This window comes from Microplitis demolitor, chromosome 2 (assembly GCF_026212275.2).
Source record: "Microplitis demolitor isolate Queensland-Clemson2020A chromosome 2, iyMicDemo2.1a, whole genome shotgun sequence".
Lineage (NCBI taxonomy): Eukaryota > Metazoa > Arthropoda > Insecta > Hymenoptera > Braconidae > Microplitis > Microplitis demolitor.
Window position 1 is genome coordinate 4,371,951 of NC_068546.1, and position 18,653 is coordinate 4,390,603.

An 18,653-nucleotide genomic window follows, 5' to 3' on the forward strand; every position below is an offset into this window, starting at 1 on the left:
GCGCCGTTATTAGGATTGTTAAAATGACTAAGTTGGATATTGAATGAAAAAAATCTTTTTTTCTGTAACATTCCCACCCGCGAGTACTACGCACTTACTCTAGTTTTACAGCAATCCGCCGAAAAATGGAACGGGGTTTTTAGGCCAACGGTTAAAGGGTTAAGTTTTTCAAAACTACTTTAAAATAGGTAATGATGTAATAAAAAATAATTATGTTGTTTTTTTCATTGCGCAAGCATTATCTTATTGCATGTTTTGCATAGTTCGTAGATATCTGTATTTAATGTCTCACCTTTTGTATCTTATCGTGACCTAAGACGGATGTAAGTGCTACTATTTCATTTTCAGACCTGTATTCAATTACAACAATTTTTAAATACTAGTCGTGTTATTTACTTCGTGTCAAAATAACTTTAATAACATATTAAAGTTATTTAATATGGTGGATGAACAAAGTGAAAATGTTGTGTACGTCGAATTGGCACCTAATATTCTAGTTCCTCAAGAATGGCCTATATGCAGGATAGAAACATTTCTTTTGAAAGTAATTGAAAAATTAATAAATCATTGCCAGCATACGAACCCCATTCTTCAAGTGACAAATATACCAGCCCGGTTGGTCAGACGTGAAGCCATAAATGGGATGTGTTATATTTTTAAAAAAGTGTCCAATGAGTAAGTGTTTCCGAGCGACCTCTATAGCTATAACTGCGACGTGTTTACAAACACTTTCTTAACACATAGTGTCCCACTTGTTTTTTATTCCAGACAAACAATTGGTGTTTATATTTACGAAATAGTGATCCCTGAGAATGGAAGTAACAACACGGCAAAAATAATCAGCGGAAGTAGTTATCACGAAGTACTGGAGCTAGGCTACAGAGGGCCGTGTATCCAATCTAAGAAAATGGCCTGCTACCTACGGCCTCCATTACTTAAGTAAGTTGCCGATTATCTTCAATTTACTTGATAGCAGTCTATATGTCGTATTAGGTTTTACTAATTAGACCGTACAAAAATATTGTTCCTATCTCTAGTGACTTGTCCCGTATCCATTACTGCAAACACATGTGCTATCAGAAATAACGATAAGAACATTTAACCAAATATTGTTTTTACTGATGGCAAAATATAAATGCGTATAATATAGACAAGAATTATAAAGATACATCAATGATAAGGAAATTTTTTTTCAGGATGACCTTACAAGAACACAAATACAGATTTTATGACGATAAACTAAGCCAATGAAGCTCGTGTAGCTGCGAGATCAGATGACGTAAGTTGGCGTATAGATTAGTATAAATATTTGATACCTTGACTTTCAAATGTTCTTTTAGACCATAATAGAGTTTTTCAGGTCTCTGGAAAACAATACTCAAGGCTATTTAGAAGCCATCATAAGCCTAAATATACATGAACCAACAACCCAAAAAATTGGAAAATGATTCGGATCTTCCATTTCTGTTTAACCTATTTTGTTAATTGGTCTTTATCGGTTGACTTTTTGTTGTGTTTTGTTTCAGAGAGACTTTGGCTCATAACATTAACTTACTTTTGGTATCTATCGTCACATATTTTTTATTTTATTATCTTGGTTATTTTGCTAAAGCAACAAGCAGATACTAAGACAGTTCTGAACAATCTACTATAATTCGTCGTATGAAATCCTGTACTTACTCATGAGTTAAAAAAAAAAAAATTTGCAGATTGCATAATACTTTCTAATTACAAACTTGTCCAGTGTTGCATTAAACTGACATAGTTCGGCGGTTCATTTTACACAAACAACTTTGAGGTCAAAAAAGCTATTGTCTTTGACATTGGCAACCGTTGATAACATTAATCTTGTTTACCACGAGTAGCTCCAAGCATCTGTTTCTATTTAAATAAATTTATCAATATTGTTCCAGCACTTGTTTGTAAATTCGGATTATCATTTATTTATACTTATATTCAGGTGCATTGAAAAAGTATATAAAGCACCGTGTTATTCATTTTCATTTATTCTCGTCGCATTCGCGGCTTTGCCAAGTACTTTGCAACGCCCAGCTGCTACATATTTTACTGCAATAAATTTGAAATTTCGAAGAAATGGCCGAGAATTCTCGTTATGTACGTTTGGACGCTAATGGTACGGAAGGTATTGAAGAGCCTAATCCAAGTAGACGGATAAGAAACAAAAGCATTCTTGAGAAGATGTTAAATTCAAACGACGCTGAGAGTCAGCAAGTGGCAAAAAGAAGAAGAGTAGAAGAACGTCCTGCATCTTCATCGAATCCAGATTATGTGTGCATAAATGATGTCTCGATTAACTCACCCGTCACACCAATACCAGCATCTCCATCACCGGCAGCCTTAGACTTTCCTACGATATCTAGAAGAATTTCACAATCATTAGAAAATCTCGCGAATGTGTCTGGATTTCGTGTGGCCACCGAAACTTCTCAAGAGAATCATTTAACTGAGTTTCATTGCTGGTTACTGAGTACTGCAATACTGAATGATTTGAGCTCTCGTTCATTTCTTGGTAACTCGGACGTAGCCCAGATGACAAGTCAAGAGTTGCTGTGTCAGGCCATTGATCTCTATGAGGATGTAGAACAACTATCACCACGGGAACTATTGAATCTACCATTCATTCCTAGTCCAATGCGTTCTAACAGCCAGTTAATGGAGATCCCATTTCTCGATCCTCTGCTGGTTGTATTGTGGAGCATACACCTCGATGAGATTCCTTGGATGCTCAACATCTTACCATGGAGAATCCTGGATCGCCCTACTCGAGCGGGTCGCAGTATTCTCGAGGTAAATAAATCCTATTAGCATAGACAGACATAACCTATTACCCATCACACCCTTAAAATTTATGCTAATCATTAAAATTTGTTTTTCAGTGGATCTTCAGACTTCGGAATCTTCATCAATGGCTGGAGGCAACCAGAGCTCCGCCCAATATAGCACTAAAAATCATCCGTTTTGTTGAGAAGGTTCTACGGTCATAAATAGTATAGTGTATAGCGAGGAAGAAAGCATCACGATCTAAAACAAGCGAGGTTGACAGTCCGAGCTGAAGGGTATGCTGCTTTCACCCAAAATCTAGAGTTGTAATAATGCCATATCATATATTATATTTTGTATCTGATCTGAATGTCAGTTGTCAATCGAAACAAGTCAATTTAAGATCGATAGTGCATGTCTACGTTTAACTTAATTTGTTAATAATCAACTGCAATTTTCGTGTGGCTAAAGTACAGTCAGAAACTGATGTACTGTATAGTGTTTATTCATGATACCAGCATCGAAACAAAGTTTTAGTATCTTTATAGCCAGTCGAAACAAGCTACTTTCAGTCCAATGCCATGAATTAATATTAGCAAACGCGTGAATTGTAGATACCTTCAGTCAGCGGGCGAAAACAAACTTGTTTCGCCCCTTGAAAAAAAGTATTTCGCAATTTAAGCTCTTAGTTGTTTGTTTAATAGTCTTACCATTAACTATTAATTTCATTAACGTAAATGACAACCCGTAAATGGCAGCCAACTTCATCCTGCTCTCAAATCATTTTGCTTCATCCCTTGTCACACGATATCTTATTTTACCATATCTGCACCCAAAATTCAAATTCCTGCCCTGTTTAGACGAAGAAAAGTCGTCCTATTCTTTTATGAGAATGCCTATGATACAAATTAGCACATACGCAATTCTTTCCACAAACAGAGGCAAAAATGTAAATTTTCAGGTGCAAGTCTGGTGAAAAAATGTATGCACACCATAGACGAAGGTAGGACGTCCTAATCAGCGTGTTTGCTACACTCGCTTTCGGTTCGGGTAGGAAACTGCATACATGGGTCGAAATGTTCTATTTTCCTCCCTAGGTGTGTAATATACTAATTCGCTCTAAGAACAGATCTAATAATTTTTCACGTACTAAATCACATTAGTCAGTAAGACTTCGTAGTTCTAATACAAATGATGTTGAAAATTATTTTTATAATATTTACTTAATAAGCGGAATGGTGTAAGATTCCAATTCTATGTTTATTGAATAGAAATAAATAAATGAGTTAACAAGGTCGGGAGTATTTTATTCTTGATATCGTAAGTTTCTGCCACTGAAGCCGTGATGGCTAGTCACATTATGGCCAAAAAAATAACATTAAATATTTCCGAGTATTTTTATAATACCTAATTGATACCTTAAGAAATTTTCTTAATCACGATCACTCCTAGTACCGTTTTTTGAAGTTTGTATGAAATCTTCATACGATTTCTGTCTTCAGCTACTAGGAGCGTTCGTCATTACGAAATTTTCTAGATAGAAGGAATTCAACACCAGGGCTTAGTAAATCGAGATTGATTGTTGTAGATATTTTAATTGTGTGTACAATCAGAGTCTAAAGAAGTTTTCCATTTAAATATTTTCAGTAGGGCAACAACAAAATTTAGTACAGACGCACTAAAAGATGTTACACAAATAAAAAGGAAAAGTCCATTATTTCATAAAATTCACTTAGCTCACGATAAAACACAAAAAAAAAAGTACACTGATCACTCTCATAACACCAAGCAGGAAAGAATTGATGGGTTACTGAATGCGATTGATACAGAGAAGAATGTAGTCGTTGGGGACTGGAGCATCATTCCAATCCTCTATTTTGCGGAACCATAAGAAGGTTTCATACATCTTCGAAACAACTGTTGTATCACCGATAGTTATCACGGCACCCTCCAGCGTGTGATGTTTTGAAAAGTAATCTTCAAGGTCCGTGTGTAATACGTGTTTCATCAACAGCGGAGGGCAAAACTCCCATTCCTTTGGCAGGATACACATTAAGTTACTCATTTTCTTGCACAACGTTATCACAACAAAGACGTCCAATGTGTTGAGTGAGTTTTTCTTTAATGTTTACATTATAACGCAGTCTACCTTTATATTGGAAGAAACAGGATCAATAACCCCAACGTTATTTGTGATGACCGTACGCTGCGAAGGTTGCAATAACCTTATCGAATAATCAGTCGCATATGAGTTGTTTGTCTGTATGTTTTCTTTTTGGATTTTCCGCGGTTGAATTATATTTGCGTATTACTGTTGATTATGCGGCTTTCTAAAGACGATTTGCTTTTAACTAAATGCCAAGTTCTTAAAGCTTTCTTGAGTCTCCATCTAAATCGTCTCTATTATCGGTTGTATATTTGAACAATTATATCATAATTTATTTACATTGAATGGCTTTATGCATTTCAAAGTTATTTTGAAAAACGCGCCAGAATCTAAGTGTAATATACATTGCGCGTGTCATTTATCTGCACATGCGCATCATAGTTTAATGGCGTAGGTGTGCGGTTTAGGGCTTTCAGTCACGTTAATAGAGAAGCACTGTTATAAGAATGATGTTTCAATAAATGAGCCTGGACTTGCTAAAAATTCCTATCGAGTGGTGATGGGATTCTGCCCCTCAATATTTAAATGCGTAATTGCGACTAGACAGAAGAGATTGGCGTTTGAAAAAATAATTTGTGAGAGTCAATTAAGAGATTAAACGGTGGATTACCGAGCTAGTGATGTGGAAAGAGGTTATTCGCATTCAGCTACGGACTGTGATCGGTGATATTCAAACAATTTTTCTAATTATTCATGGAGACACCCATTAATTTTTTAGCACTTGGTCTTGAAACTCTAATCCATGTTAAGATGGGTCGTTGTAGAACTATAGTGGCCATAGTGTATAAACATTCTTAACTATGGTACTGCTGCTACATGCGATACGCGTGCTTTCCATTTGACATATACTGAGACATTTCGAGACTCCCAAGCGCTAAAAAGTTAATTAGACTTTAAACTGTCTCAAATATCGCAATTTTTTATTGTTGATTAGTAATTGTATCTATTATTAAATAAATAGACTTGCCATGAGTCTTAGATATCATTGATAAATAAGAAATAATCATCTAAAATTTTACTAAAATAAATTGAAACTATTATGACAACTTGAATAATGCATTAAAAGTTATTATCACTATTTCAATTTTTCGTCAGTATAAATATTACAATAAAGTTAATATTAATACCATATTTAAATGATTTAATAATCACATGTCCCAATTATTAACCGGTCCTGATATTGTTACTTTGAAATTGAAGCGAACACCTAATGCACATTCAACATGAAGTGTGTAATGTTTTTTTTTTATTTAGTTTTCCTAATTTCAGTAATTTTTAGTAAAGAAAAAAGAATTAACTGCTGAAAATATCTCACTGGACTATTTCGAAAGACCTAAAAATTAGAAAATATTGAGAAAAATTATGGATTGATAGCAAGCCTAGTTTTTATTAACAATTAGGTGAGTAATAATAAATTATGATATTCTGACATCAGAACTCATGCATTGAGTCATGCAATTGATTATATATATATATATATATATATATATATATATATATATATATATATATATATATATATATATACTCCTCCCATTTCACTACTATGAAAAAGGATGAATATTTAAAAAAAAATTCATAATAAAATGAATGGATAGATCAAGTCTAATAATTTTCAGCTGAACGTTCTACTGAACAGCAATCAAACCAGAAATGGAAACCATAAGGGACATTCTTATCACATTATAAAAAAAATCTGCGGTCTTGCAATTGTAATTGGTAAGATATATATATAACCCATTGCCATACAAATAAGATAACTATTCACCAGACTTATTTGATGCCAACGTAATATTTAACTGATAGATAAATCTAATAGCTTTCTGAATAATGAACAAAAATCCTGATCAGATTATCCAGATATGAGCAATAAATAAGTACAATGATACCTAAAGTATTTTGAACTACTGAGTAGCCCGCATGGAAAAATATATATGTGAAAATTATATGCAACATATATGTCACATTGAGGACAATTTTTTATAGTTCCACTCGCTCGAAAAATCGTCAGTATTCCACCACCAGGGGGTTGCCAATGTAATGCACATAAATAGTATTGTGAAAATAAAATTCATTGGTGCATGCCGGAATCGAACCTGGTCCAACGCTGTAGTAAGCAAGTACCTTGTTCGATAGTTTATTGCCAGCCCTGACATATATGTGGCTATATAGTAAAAATATAGACATTTATGCCGACATTGATCGAGAAGTATATTTTTATATAAGTGACATATATAATACAGATATGTTTGCATATATTTTCCCGTTGCGATTATCCTGTATTGCATGTATCTAAAAGTAGTAATAGGTAGCAGGGGAGTTTAGGGCAGAGTGGGCCCTTTAAGAAAAATAATTATTATATCGTTAATTTTTTCATCGCGTTTACTTATTTTTAGACCCTTGATACTTATTTTCACTTCATTGAAACGTCTTTTTTCGCGGCAAAATATTTTTTTACGTTATTTAAAAAAATATATATTTTGATAATTGTAAAATATATACCTACGTATATGCATTCATATATTTAGACATTTATATAAGAATATAAAAGACATATATGCATCCATATAAGTACATATCTATGCAGAAATAGATGCGTAATTATATGTCAGCATGTATGTAGACATATATTTCGACGTATATACGATATAATAATTATTTTCCTTAAGGGGCCCACCCTGCCCTAATTTGCACATTATTTTGCATGTTCGTCAATAAAACAATGCGGGGATAAAGGAAATTCTTATCTAGTTTTAATCCCGGTTTGGTGGAGTATATAAAGCGCTGTCGAACCGAGTAAATCATATTAGTGTTGATATCGCTACCATAATTACAGTAGTGTCTGTACCATCTCTGTAAAAATGTCGCAAATTACTTTAATAATTCTCGTCCTGGCCATTGGCTTCTCATGTAAGTAATAATTCTGATTCTGACCATTGATTTCTCGTGTGACAATTCGTTGCTTAGTTTACCACCTAGAATATATAGATGTTAGCAACAAAATCATATATAAATCACAAACCAAGTTCTTAATACTTCAAATTAAATTGCAATCGCATAAATGGTAATTTAACATAATTTTGGTTATTTTTTAAGGTACCAAAAGCCATCCAATTAACTCTACACGTGACGGGGAGGATTCAGGAACTGATCTTAAGGTAAAAACATCTTATTCTAAACTTTTTCATACAAGTATTGATGATTTAAATAACTAGAGGTTATCGTCCCTGGTTCGATTTTCGACAATCGGCTTATAATGAAGTGGTGACATTTTTATGTTATAGATAATTGCTTGTTTTCAGGATTTTGTCTAAGCGTCCGTAGTTTATTTGTGTGTATGTTTTATTGTGTTGATTCTATAATATTCGAACAGATAGAGACCGATTGAGATCAGTTTTGTGAAATTGGAAAGACTTTATTTTGATTTTTATTCACTAATCAACTATACAAAGAACAATTTCGAAAATAATGGCATAAACCAATTACGTTAAGGACCAAAGACTTTTATTACAGAGTTTGCTATGTATTTATTACAATTTTATAATATATGTCTTCTCTTTCCCAGAATCTTCTAACAGAACCTGCAAACACCACTTATGCTACGAACTCAACGCTTACAAGAAAAGAATTGAACAGTACTATACAGCCGGAAAGAAATGATGAAGGTTCTGCAATAAGAAAAATAATGGCATCAAAAAAAGATGAAAATATTACTGGTCAATCCGAAATCAATACAAGTGCCAAAAGCCAGCCAATTAACTCTACACGTGACGGGGAAGATTCAGGAACTGATCTTAAGGTAAAAACATCTTATTTTAAACTTTTTAATGCAAGTATTGATGATTTAAATAACTAGAGGTTATTGTCCCTGGTTCGATTTTCGACAATCGGCTTTTAATGAAGTGGTGACATTTTAATGTTATAGATAATTGCTTGTTTTCAGGATTTTGTCTAAGCGTCCGTAGTTTATTTGTGTGTATGTTTTATTGTGTTGATTCTATAATATTCGAACAGATAGAGACCGATTGAGATCAGTTTTGTGAAATTGGAAAGACTTTATTTTGATTTTTATTCACTAATCAACTATACAAAGAACAATTTCGAAAATAATGGCATAAACCAATTACGTTAAGGACCAAAGACTTTTATTACAGAGTTTGCTATGTATTTATTACAATTTTATAATATATGTCTTCTCTTTCCCAGAATCTTCTAACAGAACCTGCAAACACCACTTATGCTACGAACTCAACGCTTACAAGAAAAGAATTGAACAGTACTATACAGCCGGAAAGAAATGATGAAGGTTCTGCAATAAGAAAAATAATGGCATCAAAAAAAGATGAAAATATTACTGGTCAATCCGAAATCAATACAAGTGCCAAAAGCCAGCCAATTAACTCTACACGTGACGGGGAAGATTCAGGAACTGATCTTAAGGTAAAAACATCTTATTTTAAACTTTTTAATGCAAGTATTGATGATTTAAATAACTAGAGGTTATTGTCCCTGGTTCGATTTTCGACAATCGGCTTTTAATGAAGTGGTGACATTTTAATGTTATAGATAATTGCTTGTTTTCACGATTTTGTCTAAGCGTCCGTAGTTTATTTGTGTGTATGTTTTATTGTGTTGATTCTATAATATTCGAACAGATAGAGACCGATTGAGATCAGTTTTGTGAAATTGGAAAGACTTTATTTTGATTTTTATTCACTAATCAACTATACAAAGAACAATTTCGAAAATAATGGCATAAACCAATTACGTTAAGGACCAAAGACTTTTATTACAGAGTTTGCTATGTATTTATTACAATTTTATAATATATGTCTTCTCTTTCCCAGAATCTTCTAACAGAACCTGCAAACACCACTTATGCTACGAACTCAACGCTTACAAGAAAAGAATTGAACAGTACTATACAGCCGGAAAGAAATGATGAAGGTTCTGCAATAAGAAAAATAATGGCATCAAAAAAAGATGAAAATATTACTGGTCAATCCGAAATCAATACAAGTGCCAAAAGCCAGCCAATTAACTCTACACGTGACGGGGAAGATTCAGGAACTGATCTTAAGGTAAAAACATCTTATTTTAAACTTTTTAATGCAAGTATTGATGATTTAAATAACTAGAGGTTATTGTCCCTGGTTCGATTTTCGACAATCGGCTTTTAATGAAGTGGTGACATTTTAATGTTATAGATAATTGCTTGTTTTCAGGATTTTGTCTAAGCGTCCGTAGTTTATTTGTGTGTATGTTTTATTGTGTTGATTCTATAATATTCGAACAGATAGAGACCGATTGAGATCAGTTTTGTGAAATTGGAAAGACTTTATTTTGATTTTTATTCACTAATCAACTATACAAAGAACAATTTCGAAAATAATGGCATAAACCAATTACGTTAAGGACCAAAGACTTTTATTACAGAGTTTGCTATGTATTTATTACAATTTTATAATATATGTCTTCTCTTTCCCAGAATCTTCTAACAGAACCTGCAAACACCACTTATGCTACGAACTCAACGCTTACAAGAAAAGAATTGAACAGTACTATACAGCCGGAAAGAAATGATGAAGGTTCTGCAATAAGAAAAATAATGGCATCAAAAAAAGATGAAAATATTACTGGTCAATCCGAAATCAATACAAGTGCCAAAAGCCAGCCAATTAACTCTACACGTGACGGGGAAGATTCAGGAACTGATCTTAAGGTAAAAACATCTAATTTTAAACTTTTTAATGCAAGTATTGATGATTTAAATAACTAGAGGTTATTGTCCCTGGTTCGATTTTCGACAATCGGCTTTTAATGAAGTGGTGACATTTTAATGTTATAGATAATTGCTTGTTTTCAGGATTTTGTCTAAGCGTCCGTAGTTTATTTGTGTGTATGTTTTATTGTGTTGATTCTATAATATTCGAACAGATAGAGACCGATTGAGATCAGTTTTGTGAAATTGGAAAGACTTTATTTTGATTTTTATTCACTAATCAACTATACTAAGAACAATTTCGAAAATAATGGCATGAACCAATTACATTAAGGACCAAAGACTTTTATTACAGAGTTTACTATGTATTTATTACAATTTTATAATATATGTCTTCTCTTTCCCAGAATCTTCTAACAGACCCTGCAAACACCACTTATGCTACGAACTCAACGCTTACAAGAAAAGAATTGAACAGTACTATACAGCCGGAAAGAAATGATGAAACTTCTGCAATAAGAAAAATAATGGCATCAAGAAAAGATGAAAATGTTACTGGTCAATCCGAATTCAATATAAGTACGAATTCTAACTTAAATACTACTACCCACCATGAAGACGCAGTTGTCAGCCCAACTGAAAAAGTTTATGTCCCCAACAATGCATCGTCCGCAGAACTAAACGTATCATCTACTATTCAACCTAAAGAAGCAGATGCAACTACTTCCTCGGCAAATGATATTAAGAAACCTGCCTTTCCGTATTGCATTATACTAATAACCTTCCAGATTGTAACGGTTGGAATGATTATATACTTAGTTTTTCGTACCATGCGTAAGCCTTGTCAATCCGAAAGAGCAATTCCATTAAACACATTCGGCTTTGGAAATAATAGTTCTCACGAGTGATCCGTAATCATTTAGTACTTTCATTATTATTTTTTAAAACTCTTCAAGACTCCACTCATGGAAACTTAGTCATAATTTCCAAGAGCTTTTTCACATTAACCAATATGTAATCTGTATCTTATGTTGTAGAAATTTTTTAAATATAAATTGCTTACTTTGTAGAGTGTAACTCCAAGAAATACCTATTATTAACATTATCTATAAGTTATGGTTAAATAAAGATATTTTTTCAGAACATGTTTTTTGACTTATTCTACATAACCTCAATGCAAACGCAACCCGCACTCTATTCGATTCTACCCCTCATCGAGCTGATAGGTTTTTACAAAGCATTGCTTACGTAATGCCATATTTCATATCTTCAAAATCCAACTATGTTTCAACAACCGACCTAGAATGAAAAGTGATATTAAAAGAAACATATTTCTTTTTGATAGTTTTGCTTAACATATTGCAGCTCAACAAATACCGACATCATCCAAATAAGTCAATAAGGATGATGAAATTTGAAGTCAGCTAAATTATTATTTTGTTTTAACTTTAATTCTTCGAATTGTCGATTTTTGACCTACATATTAACGCTCGGTAAATATAATATTAAAACGTGACTAATGACATGTATTATTGTTTTTGAACTAAAAGTTCTCATCACCGACAAAGGAAAAACCAGTGCTCGTTTACCGATAAGGTTTATCAAAATATACAATACAATACCAATTTAATATAGTGGAAACCTAAAACATGCAAACCTTCTCAATAAGACAATTTATAGATAAATTGAGAAAAATATAGATAGCCCGAACTGGGAATCGAACCCAGACCATGTCGGTATCGCGCCGAGTGCTCTACCAGTTGAGCTATCCGGCACTATACTATATTCCGTTCAATTTTATCTATAACTTATTGAGCCACACCGTCCATCGTACGGTATTAACACCAATTTAATATAGTGGAAACCTAAAACATGCAAACCTTCTCAATAAGACAATTTATAGATAAATTGAGAAAAATATAGATAGCCCGAACTGGGAATCGAACCCAGACCATGTCGGTATCGCGCCGAGTGCTCTACCAGTTGAGCTATCCGGCACTATACTATATTCCGTTCAATTTTATCTATAACTTATTGAGCCACACCGTCCATCGTACGGTATTAATACCAATTTAATATAGTGGAAACCTAAAACATGCAAACCTTCTCAATAAGACAATTTATAGATAAATTGAGAAAAATATAGATAGCCCGAACTGGGAATCGAACCCAGACCATGTCGGTATCGCGCCGAGTGCTCTACCAGTTGAGCTATCCGGCACTATACTATATTCCGTTCAATTTTATCTATAACTTATTGAGCCACATCGTCCATCGTACGGTATTAACACCAATTTAATATAGTGGAAACCTAAAACATGCAAACCAATATACAATACCTAAAAGTATACTAAATACGAGCTTGTTCCCTGGTGATTGCACCCCACACCATTAACCGTAATGCCTGATGATTTCATACAAACTGATAAGAGCCATGTATAAATAGCCTGACGAATTAAATTACTCCAGAGTGGCATGTACATTGACACTGGCATCATGTCGAACAACATTTTCCTGTTTGCATTTTTCGCTCTCGTCGGCTTGACACGTAAGTACAAATAATATGTGTGATAAATATATCTTTATTATTTAACAATATTTTAGGTATAGAGATGAGCACAAACTATTTTAATTTTTTTGTTTCAAGGGATTGAAGCAATGCCTACTAAAGGAAGTGAAGGGACCTGGGACGTGGATTACGAAGATCAAGAACACACAGGCATTACATGCAGAGAAAACGAGCATTACAACAGCACGCGGATAGAGTGTGAAGATGAGTGCAACGATCGTAATAACAAACTATGCTACCGGGTAAGATATTTTTTGTACTGCTATTACGACTAATCAAGTATGCGTACGTTTCTCTCAAGTAATTTCCAAAAACAAGTCCATAGAGATCAAAGTATTAAAAATTAGATAAACATAAGGTCATTAATCTTCACTTCATATACAATACCTATTATAGTCTTACCTTAATTTTATTTTCTAACTTATTTCTTTGTTACAGTTCCAGCAATTCTGTTGGTGCAACGAGGGTTACATACGAAATTCATCACACATTTGTGTAAAACTTGAAGATTGCCTTAAGGACGAAGAACAGAAATCAGAGACTTTAGCATCCAGTGCCAACAATGATTCTTCAAAACGGCTTGAAGATGATCTAAAATTATTCTCACATGATTCGGTTTCACATACCTCTTTAGAACCTGAAACGCAAGCACAGAAGTTTAACGGAATAATCGATCAAGAAACTCTTGATTTGGTGTTTGGAAAACCTGAAAACTCTTCGGCTGATAATAAACCCTTAGAAACTAAAACGCAAGCACAGAAGTTTAACGGAATAATCAATGAAGAAACTCTTGATTTGGTGTTTGGAAAACCTGAAAACTCTTGGGCTGAAAATAAACCCTTAGAAACTAAAACGCAAGCACAGAAGTTTAACGGAATAATCAATGAAGAAACTCTTGATTTGGTGTTTGGAAAACCTGAAAACTCTTGGGCTGAAAATAAACCCTTAGAAACTGAAACGCAAGCACAGAAGTTTAACGGAATAATCAATGAAGAAACTCTTGATTTGGTGTTTGGAAAACCTGAAAACTCTTGGGCTGAAAATAAACCCTTAGAAACTAAAACGCAAGCACAGAAGTTTAACGGAATAATCGATCAGTATACGAGACGTATAGTCTTTGTTTTTTCAAACATATAGAAGAGAGAAAACTTTTGTTTAGTTTTAATGAGAACGTAAATAGGCAAGATAAGCTGGTACCGCTGACGTCAGTCCAAACCACCAGTAGGCATCGTTATCATTTAAACCTATACCGTAAACGAATAACAGGATAACCGCACATGTTTTTATGCACATTGAATGCCTAAATAAAGGATCGAATACAGAAAATTAAAATTAATGTTAGCTGCTGTTTATACTATAAAAGTAAGACTGTATGCGTGATTGAAGTCGCATAATCGAATCCATATATAATAATATTTACCATAACTACACTTATTAGCAACTCAGTGTTGACTACGAGCATACTGCAGCATGTTGTTAAACAGGATTCCTACTTTTTCTGGTTATTGCAACCATTATTTGCGGTATAAGGCCTTTTTTTTTTAAAGAAAATAAATGATGAAATAAAATAAATAATCATTATCGATCATTACTTTGTTTGATTGTCCTTTATTCGGTATTTTAAAGATGAAAAATCCGGGGATCTCAAGTTTTCTAACAGAAGGTCCACTGTCAATAAATCATTTGACAGAATAAAATAGTTCTACGTCTATTTTTGAGGATTTAAAGCCTAGTCATCCAACAAAATCTCTTATGGTAAACACCCACCCAAATACACACACATGCATACACACATTAATTTTATGGATCTCAAAGGTCATAATTATTCAGCTGCATTGGACAATAGGTCCTTGGTCACTAGTCTATTAAATAGATATTACAGTAAATCATTACGCTAGCAGAAAGTGGTCAAAGCGTTTAAGCATTACATTAACTTCTCATTTCGTAGCAAATTTGCTAGTAGTCAACTCACTTGCACATAAAACGCCTAACACCAACAATTAGAACTTATTAATAATCCGTAATTACTAGCGCATGCGTCATTAACGTCTCGATATGGGATCCCCGCATAACCGGGTTTGCCTTAGTAACATTCATTTATTCCTCTGTGTGGACGTCAAGCTCATCATAACATGTTACTAAACGGAAATATATTGTTTTTCTTATTCGCTGCTATTGATATTACATGTAAGTATAAATAGATCATGTGTGTAACAATAGTATACAACATACCAAGGAAAAAAAGTGGGACATTCCGATCCGAGTGTGTAATTGCCTACCTGTACCAATAGAGAGAGTATTGTGTTTTTTACCAGATCTGCACTTGGAAGTTTAAATGCTTGCCTTTGTTAAATAGGACAAGAATCTAAACATCCAGTGCTTCTATGGTGAACAATGAATTGACTTCTTTATATTCCTAGTGGAGGTTTAACTAAATAGATAATATTTAACATTACTGTTGTTTTTTCTTAAGTTATTGGCGCGCTACCGGCTGAATCTGGTCAAAATGGAGTGACGAATCAATTTGGACCCACAGGGGTACCACTGCAGACAGTTTCTCAACTTCACTATCTACTGTGTGGAAAATATGCAGTTTTAAATAAAACTATGCGAGCTCTGGAAGTTCGTTGCTACGACAACAAGCCAGATCCCGAATACAAGGTAAAACTCTTTATTTTCCTTAACTATTGTTGCCACCAACTCACATCGACCTATTAATTATTAATTCGGAAATAAAGTTGTATAGCTGCGTGGTAACAAATAAATTCTATTGTCATTATAACCTTGAAGCGGAAAGCGATAAAAGTAAACTATTGACGCCTCGTGGCGCCCGTTATATATTTTCATACATCGTACGTTATAAATTGTCATGTTTTCCAGCTTTCTCCGCCTGATTGTGGATGCTTAGATGGTTACATGCGGAATTCAGCCAACGTTTGCATTAAAGCTTCAGACTGCGTTCCAGTGCCCAATGGATCCAGTTCCTCAAGAAGTGAATCAGTGGGCAAAGGCATTGTATTTATTATTTGCAGCGGAGTCGTTGGTATCAGTTACATTATGTCATATATCGTGAACATGTATGCTATTGTGTATGTCTTTCGTTCTCAGTTATCTGCTAAAAATTGGATGGTTAAATAAATTAAATAAGTATCAACTATTACTATTTTGTTTAATTTTCCATTATCTAGTATTTTAGAGATAAAAAGTCAGAAGAATCCAAACTGTCTAACAAAAAAATCTCTGTAAAATAATAATTTATAGAGCAGAATAAAGTTCTATGTCTAATATACGAGTTAACGAATACTCTGTATGCAAGTAAAACCTATTGACTACAGAAAAAAAAGGATTTTTTTCTATCGATACTCAAATTAGCCGTGTAAACAACTCTAACTACAAAACTGTCACTATATACAAAGTGAGATTGACATTAGGGGAGATGAACATACAGTAACACCGCTACCATACGATACCACGAAGATTTTTGATTCGCAGTCTTATACAAGTTACATTAGCAGTATCTTTCACCGATGATCTTTCGGGTTTAAAATTGCAATACTCTGGCGCTAGCTTCTGGATCAAAATATGAAGCAATATTGCACAATTCATATGCAAGATATGTGTTACTAATTTCTTACAGCGAATTTTAGTTAATTTTGAACACTATGACGCAATAATATTGTAAGCAAATCTTACGCAAGCATTGCTTAATATTGTCACTAAGGAACTAGTCCGAAATGTCAAAAATGTCAATTGACGATTCACGACGATTTAAAACTATCAAAAACTTAATCGTTTTAAATTCTCTCGAATCGTTAGTTGACGATTCACCACGATTAAAAACGATTAAAAATTTAATCGTTTTTAATCTTCTTTAATAATCAATTGACGATTCACGACGATTTAAAACGATTAAAAATTTAATCGTTTTTAATCATCAATTGACGATTCATGACGATTTGTGACGATTAAAACAGTTTTAATCGTCACAAATCGTTTTGTTTAATCAGGGTAATTTGAACCAGTGACTCAAATTAGTGTTATCATAATACCTATATCCTGCCGGGACGTTGATAGCGGCTAACATTAGTTCTCGGTATGAGTTTTCGAAGTCATGTTTTCCTGGTTTGGTATCCATTAGGTAGTGTGAGTCAGATAAATAGTAATAGTTATACTACTTTAGTTCTGACCAAGTGTCCCTGCTAAATCCATGCGACTGAAATCTTTGAAAGCAAAAGACAACAGGGTCACTGCAGCCAGCTACCCTAGCGGCAGTTTCTTCAACCAATGAATCCGTGTTTCTGTGATTAACTATCAGCATTTTCCTAATCTTGGCAGTGTCTGAGTACTTAAATAATTTAGAGTTTAAATGAGGGTGTGAAGAATAATACGAATACGTTAATATGCAAAATTATTGTTTATTAGTAATTTATCAGTCCGTTAATTAGTCCAATTTCCATTTATATGTTACGCTCTACATGCCGATGATTGTTTCAGAGAACTCCAAGTTTTCAGATACATTGGGACAGTCTTCAACTTTGATGCAAGTATCTGATTTATCTCTAACGTACCCCTTTTCACACCAGCATACTGTTGTAAACTGTAACAAAAAAAAACAAATAGCTACAGAATAAAAGTAAAGACATATAACTTGGTGTTTATTTAATTCCACAACTCTAAACTTTGCTTGCTTTGCGGCGTTAATTACTTCATACCTGTCACAATACTAATTACGCTTTCAATAGGAGCCCTTATAATTTTTAGATTCTATTTTGACGTGACCGTGACTCTTATCAGTTCCGGTCAATTAAATGTGATTCGGGATTTATCCAAACACAACACGGGCATGACACTGTTTTAATTTTTATCAGTATTTAAAATATTTCTTACTTTAAAGCAGAATGTTGGGTTGTGATCATCACAGCGCTCTTCACACCCACGCCGCATGGAGTCGTAGGCCTCGTTTTCACCACAAAAGCCATCTTTCCAAGAGTCACTGTTGATGGGCGAAGTTTCGATCCCTTAAAAAAATAAAAAAATAATATTAATACCTATTTCACTAGCTAATATCTAGATGGTGGTGTTGAATAAAAAAATATTACACATATTGGATATACATATATTATTTATACTTACCAATAAAGGCGATGCAAGCGACGAGCAGAACAAGTGCGAACTTTTCTGACATCATGTGGCCTTTAGTATTAACTTCTTTCCTACGATAAAGTTAATTAACGACTATAACTTAGATTAATATTGCAACTGGTTATATAGGCACAACAATTAATTTTGATGACGTAAAAGAGTTACTCAACTATTTTTCTATCTAGCTGTATGCCTAAATATAAACTCTAGTTTGTCATAATTTCAATATTTTCATAATATTTTTCAACGTTTATCGGGCGTACATTCCGATG

The 18,653-nt window shown here is 33.7% G+C and overlaps 4 protein-coding genes across 5 annotated transcripts; all 4 read left to right on the forward strand.

The window, feature by feature from the left end:
• Window positions 1-391: 391 nt before the first annotated feature.
• LOC103579104 (uncharacterized) lies at window positions 392-1,730 on the forward strand. The gene is made up of 4 exons (NM_001414981.1): window positions 392-675; window positions 769-939; window positions 1,197-1,279; window positions 1,361-1,730. Exons 1-3 carry the CDS (start codon window positions 440-442, stop codon window positions 1,249-1,251), a joined length of 462 nt encoding a protein of 153 aa, NP_001401910.1. The 5' UTR covers window positions 392-439; the 3' UTR covers window positions 1,252-1,279; window positions 1,361-1,730.
• LOC103579103 (uncharacterized) lies at window positions 1,727-3,377 on the forward strand. The gene is given in 2 exon segments (NM_001414766.1): window positions 1,727-2,808; window positions 2,898-3,377. Coding segments are annotated over 2 exon segments (822 nt in total). The 5' UTR covers window positions 1,727-2,094; the 3' UTR covers window positions 3,006-3,377.
• Window positions 3,378-6,490: 3,113 nt separating this feature from the next.
• Glc1.8 (uncharacterized) lies at window positions 6,491-12,557 on the forward strand. 2 transcript variants are annotated; one of them, XM_053742768.1, is made up of 7 exons: window positions 6,491-7,858; window positions 8,045-8,106; window positions 8,514-8,747; window positions 9,155-9,388; window positions 9,796-10,029; window positions 10,437-10,670; window positions 11,078-12,557. In XM_053742768.1, exons 1-7 carry the CDS (start codon window positions 7,810-7,812, stop codon window positions 11,576-11,578), a joined length of 1,548 nt encoding a protein of 515 aa, XP_053598743.1. In that variant the 5' UTR covers window positions 6,491-7,809; the 3' UTR covers window positions 11,579-12,557.
• A 102-nt stretch (window positions 12,558-12,659) lies between these two features.
• On the forward strand, window positions 12,660-14,827 carry LOC128669008 (uncharacterized). Its single transcript, XM_053743023.1, has 3 exons — window positions 12,660-13,218; window positions 13,318-13,481; window positions 13,678-14,827. Exons 1-3 carry the CDS (start codon window positions 13,146-13,148, stop codon window positions 14,374-14,376), a joined length of 936 nt encoding a protein of 311 aa, XP_053598998.1. The 5' UTR covers window positions 12,660-13,145; the 3' UTR covers window positions 14,377-14,827.
• Window positions 14,828-18,653: the final 3,826 nt, after the last annotated feature.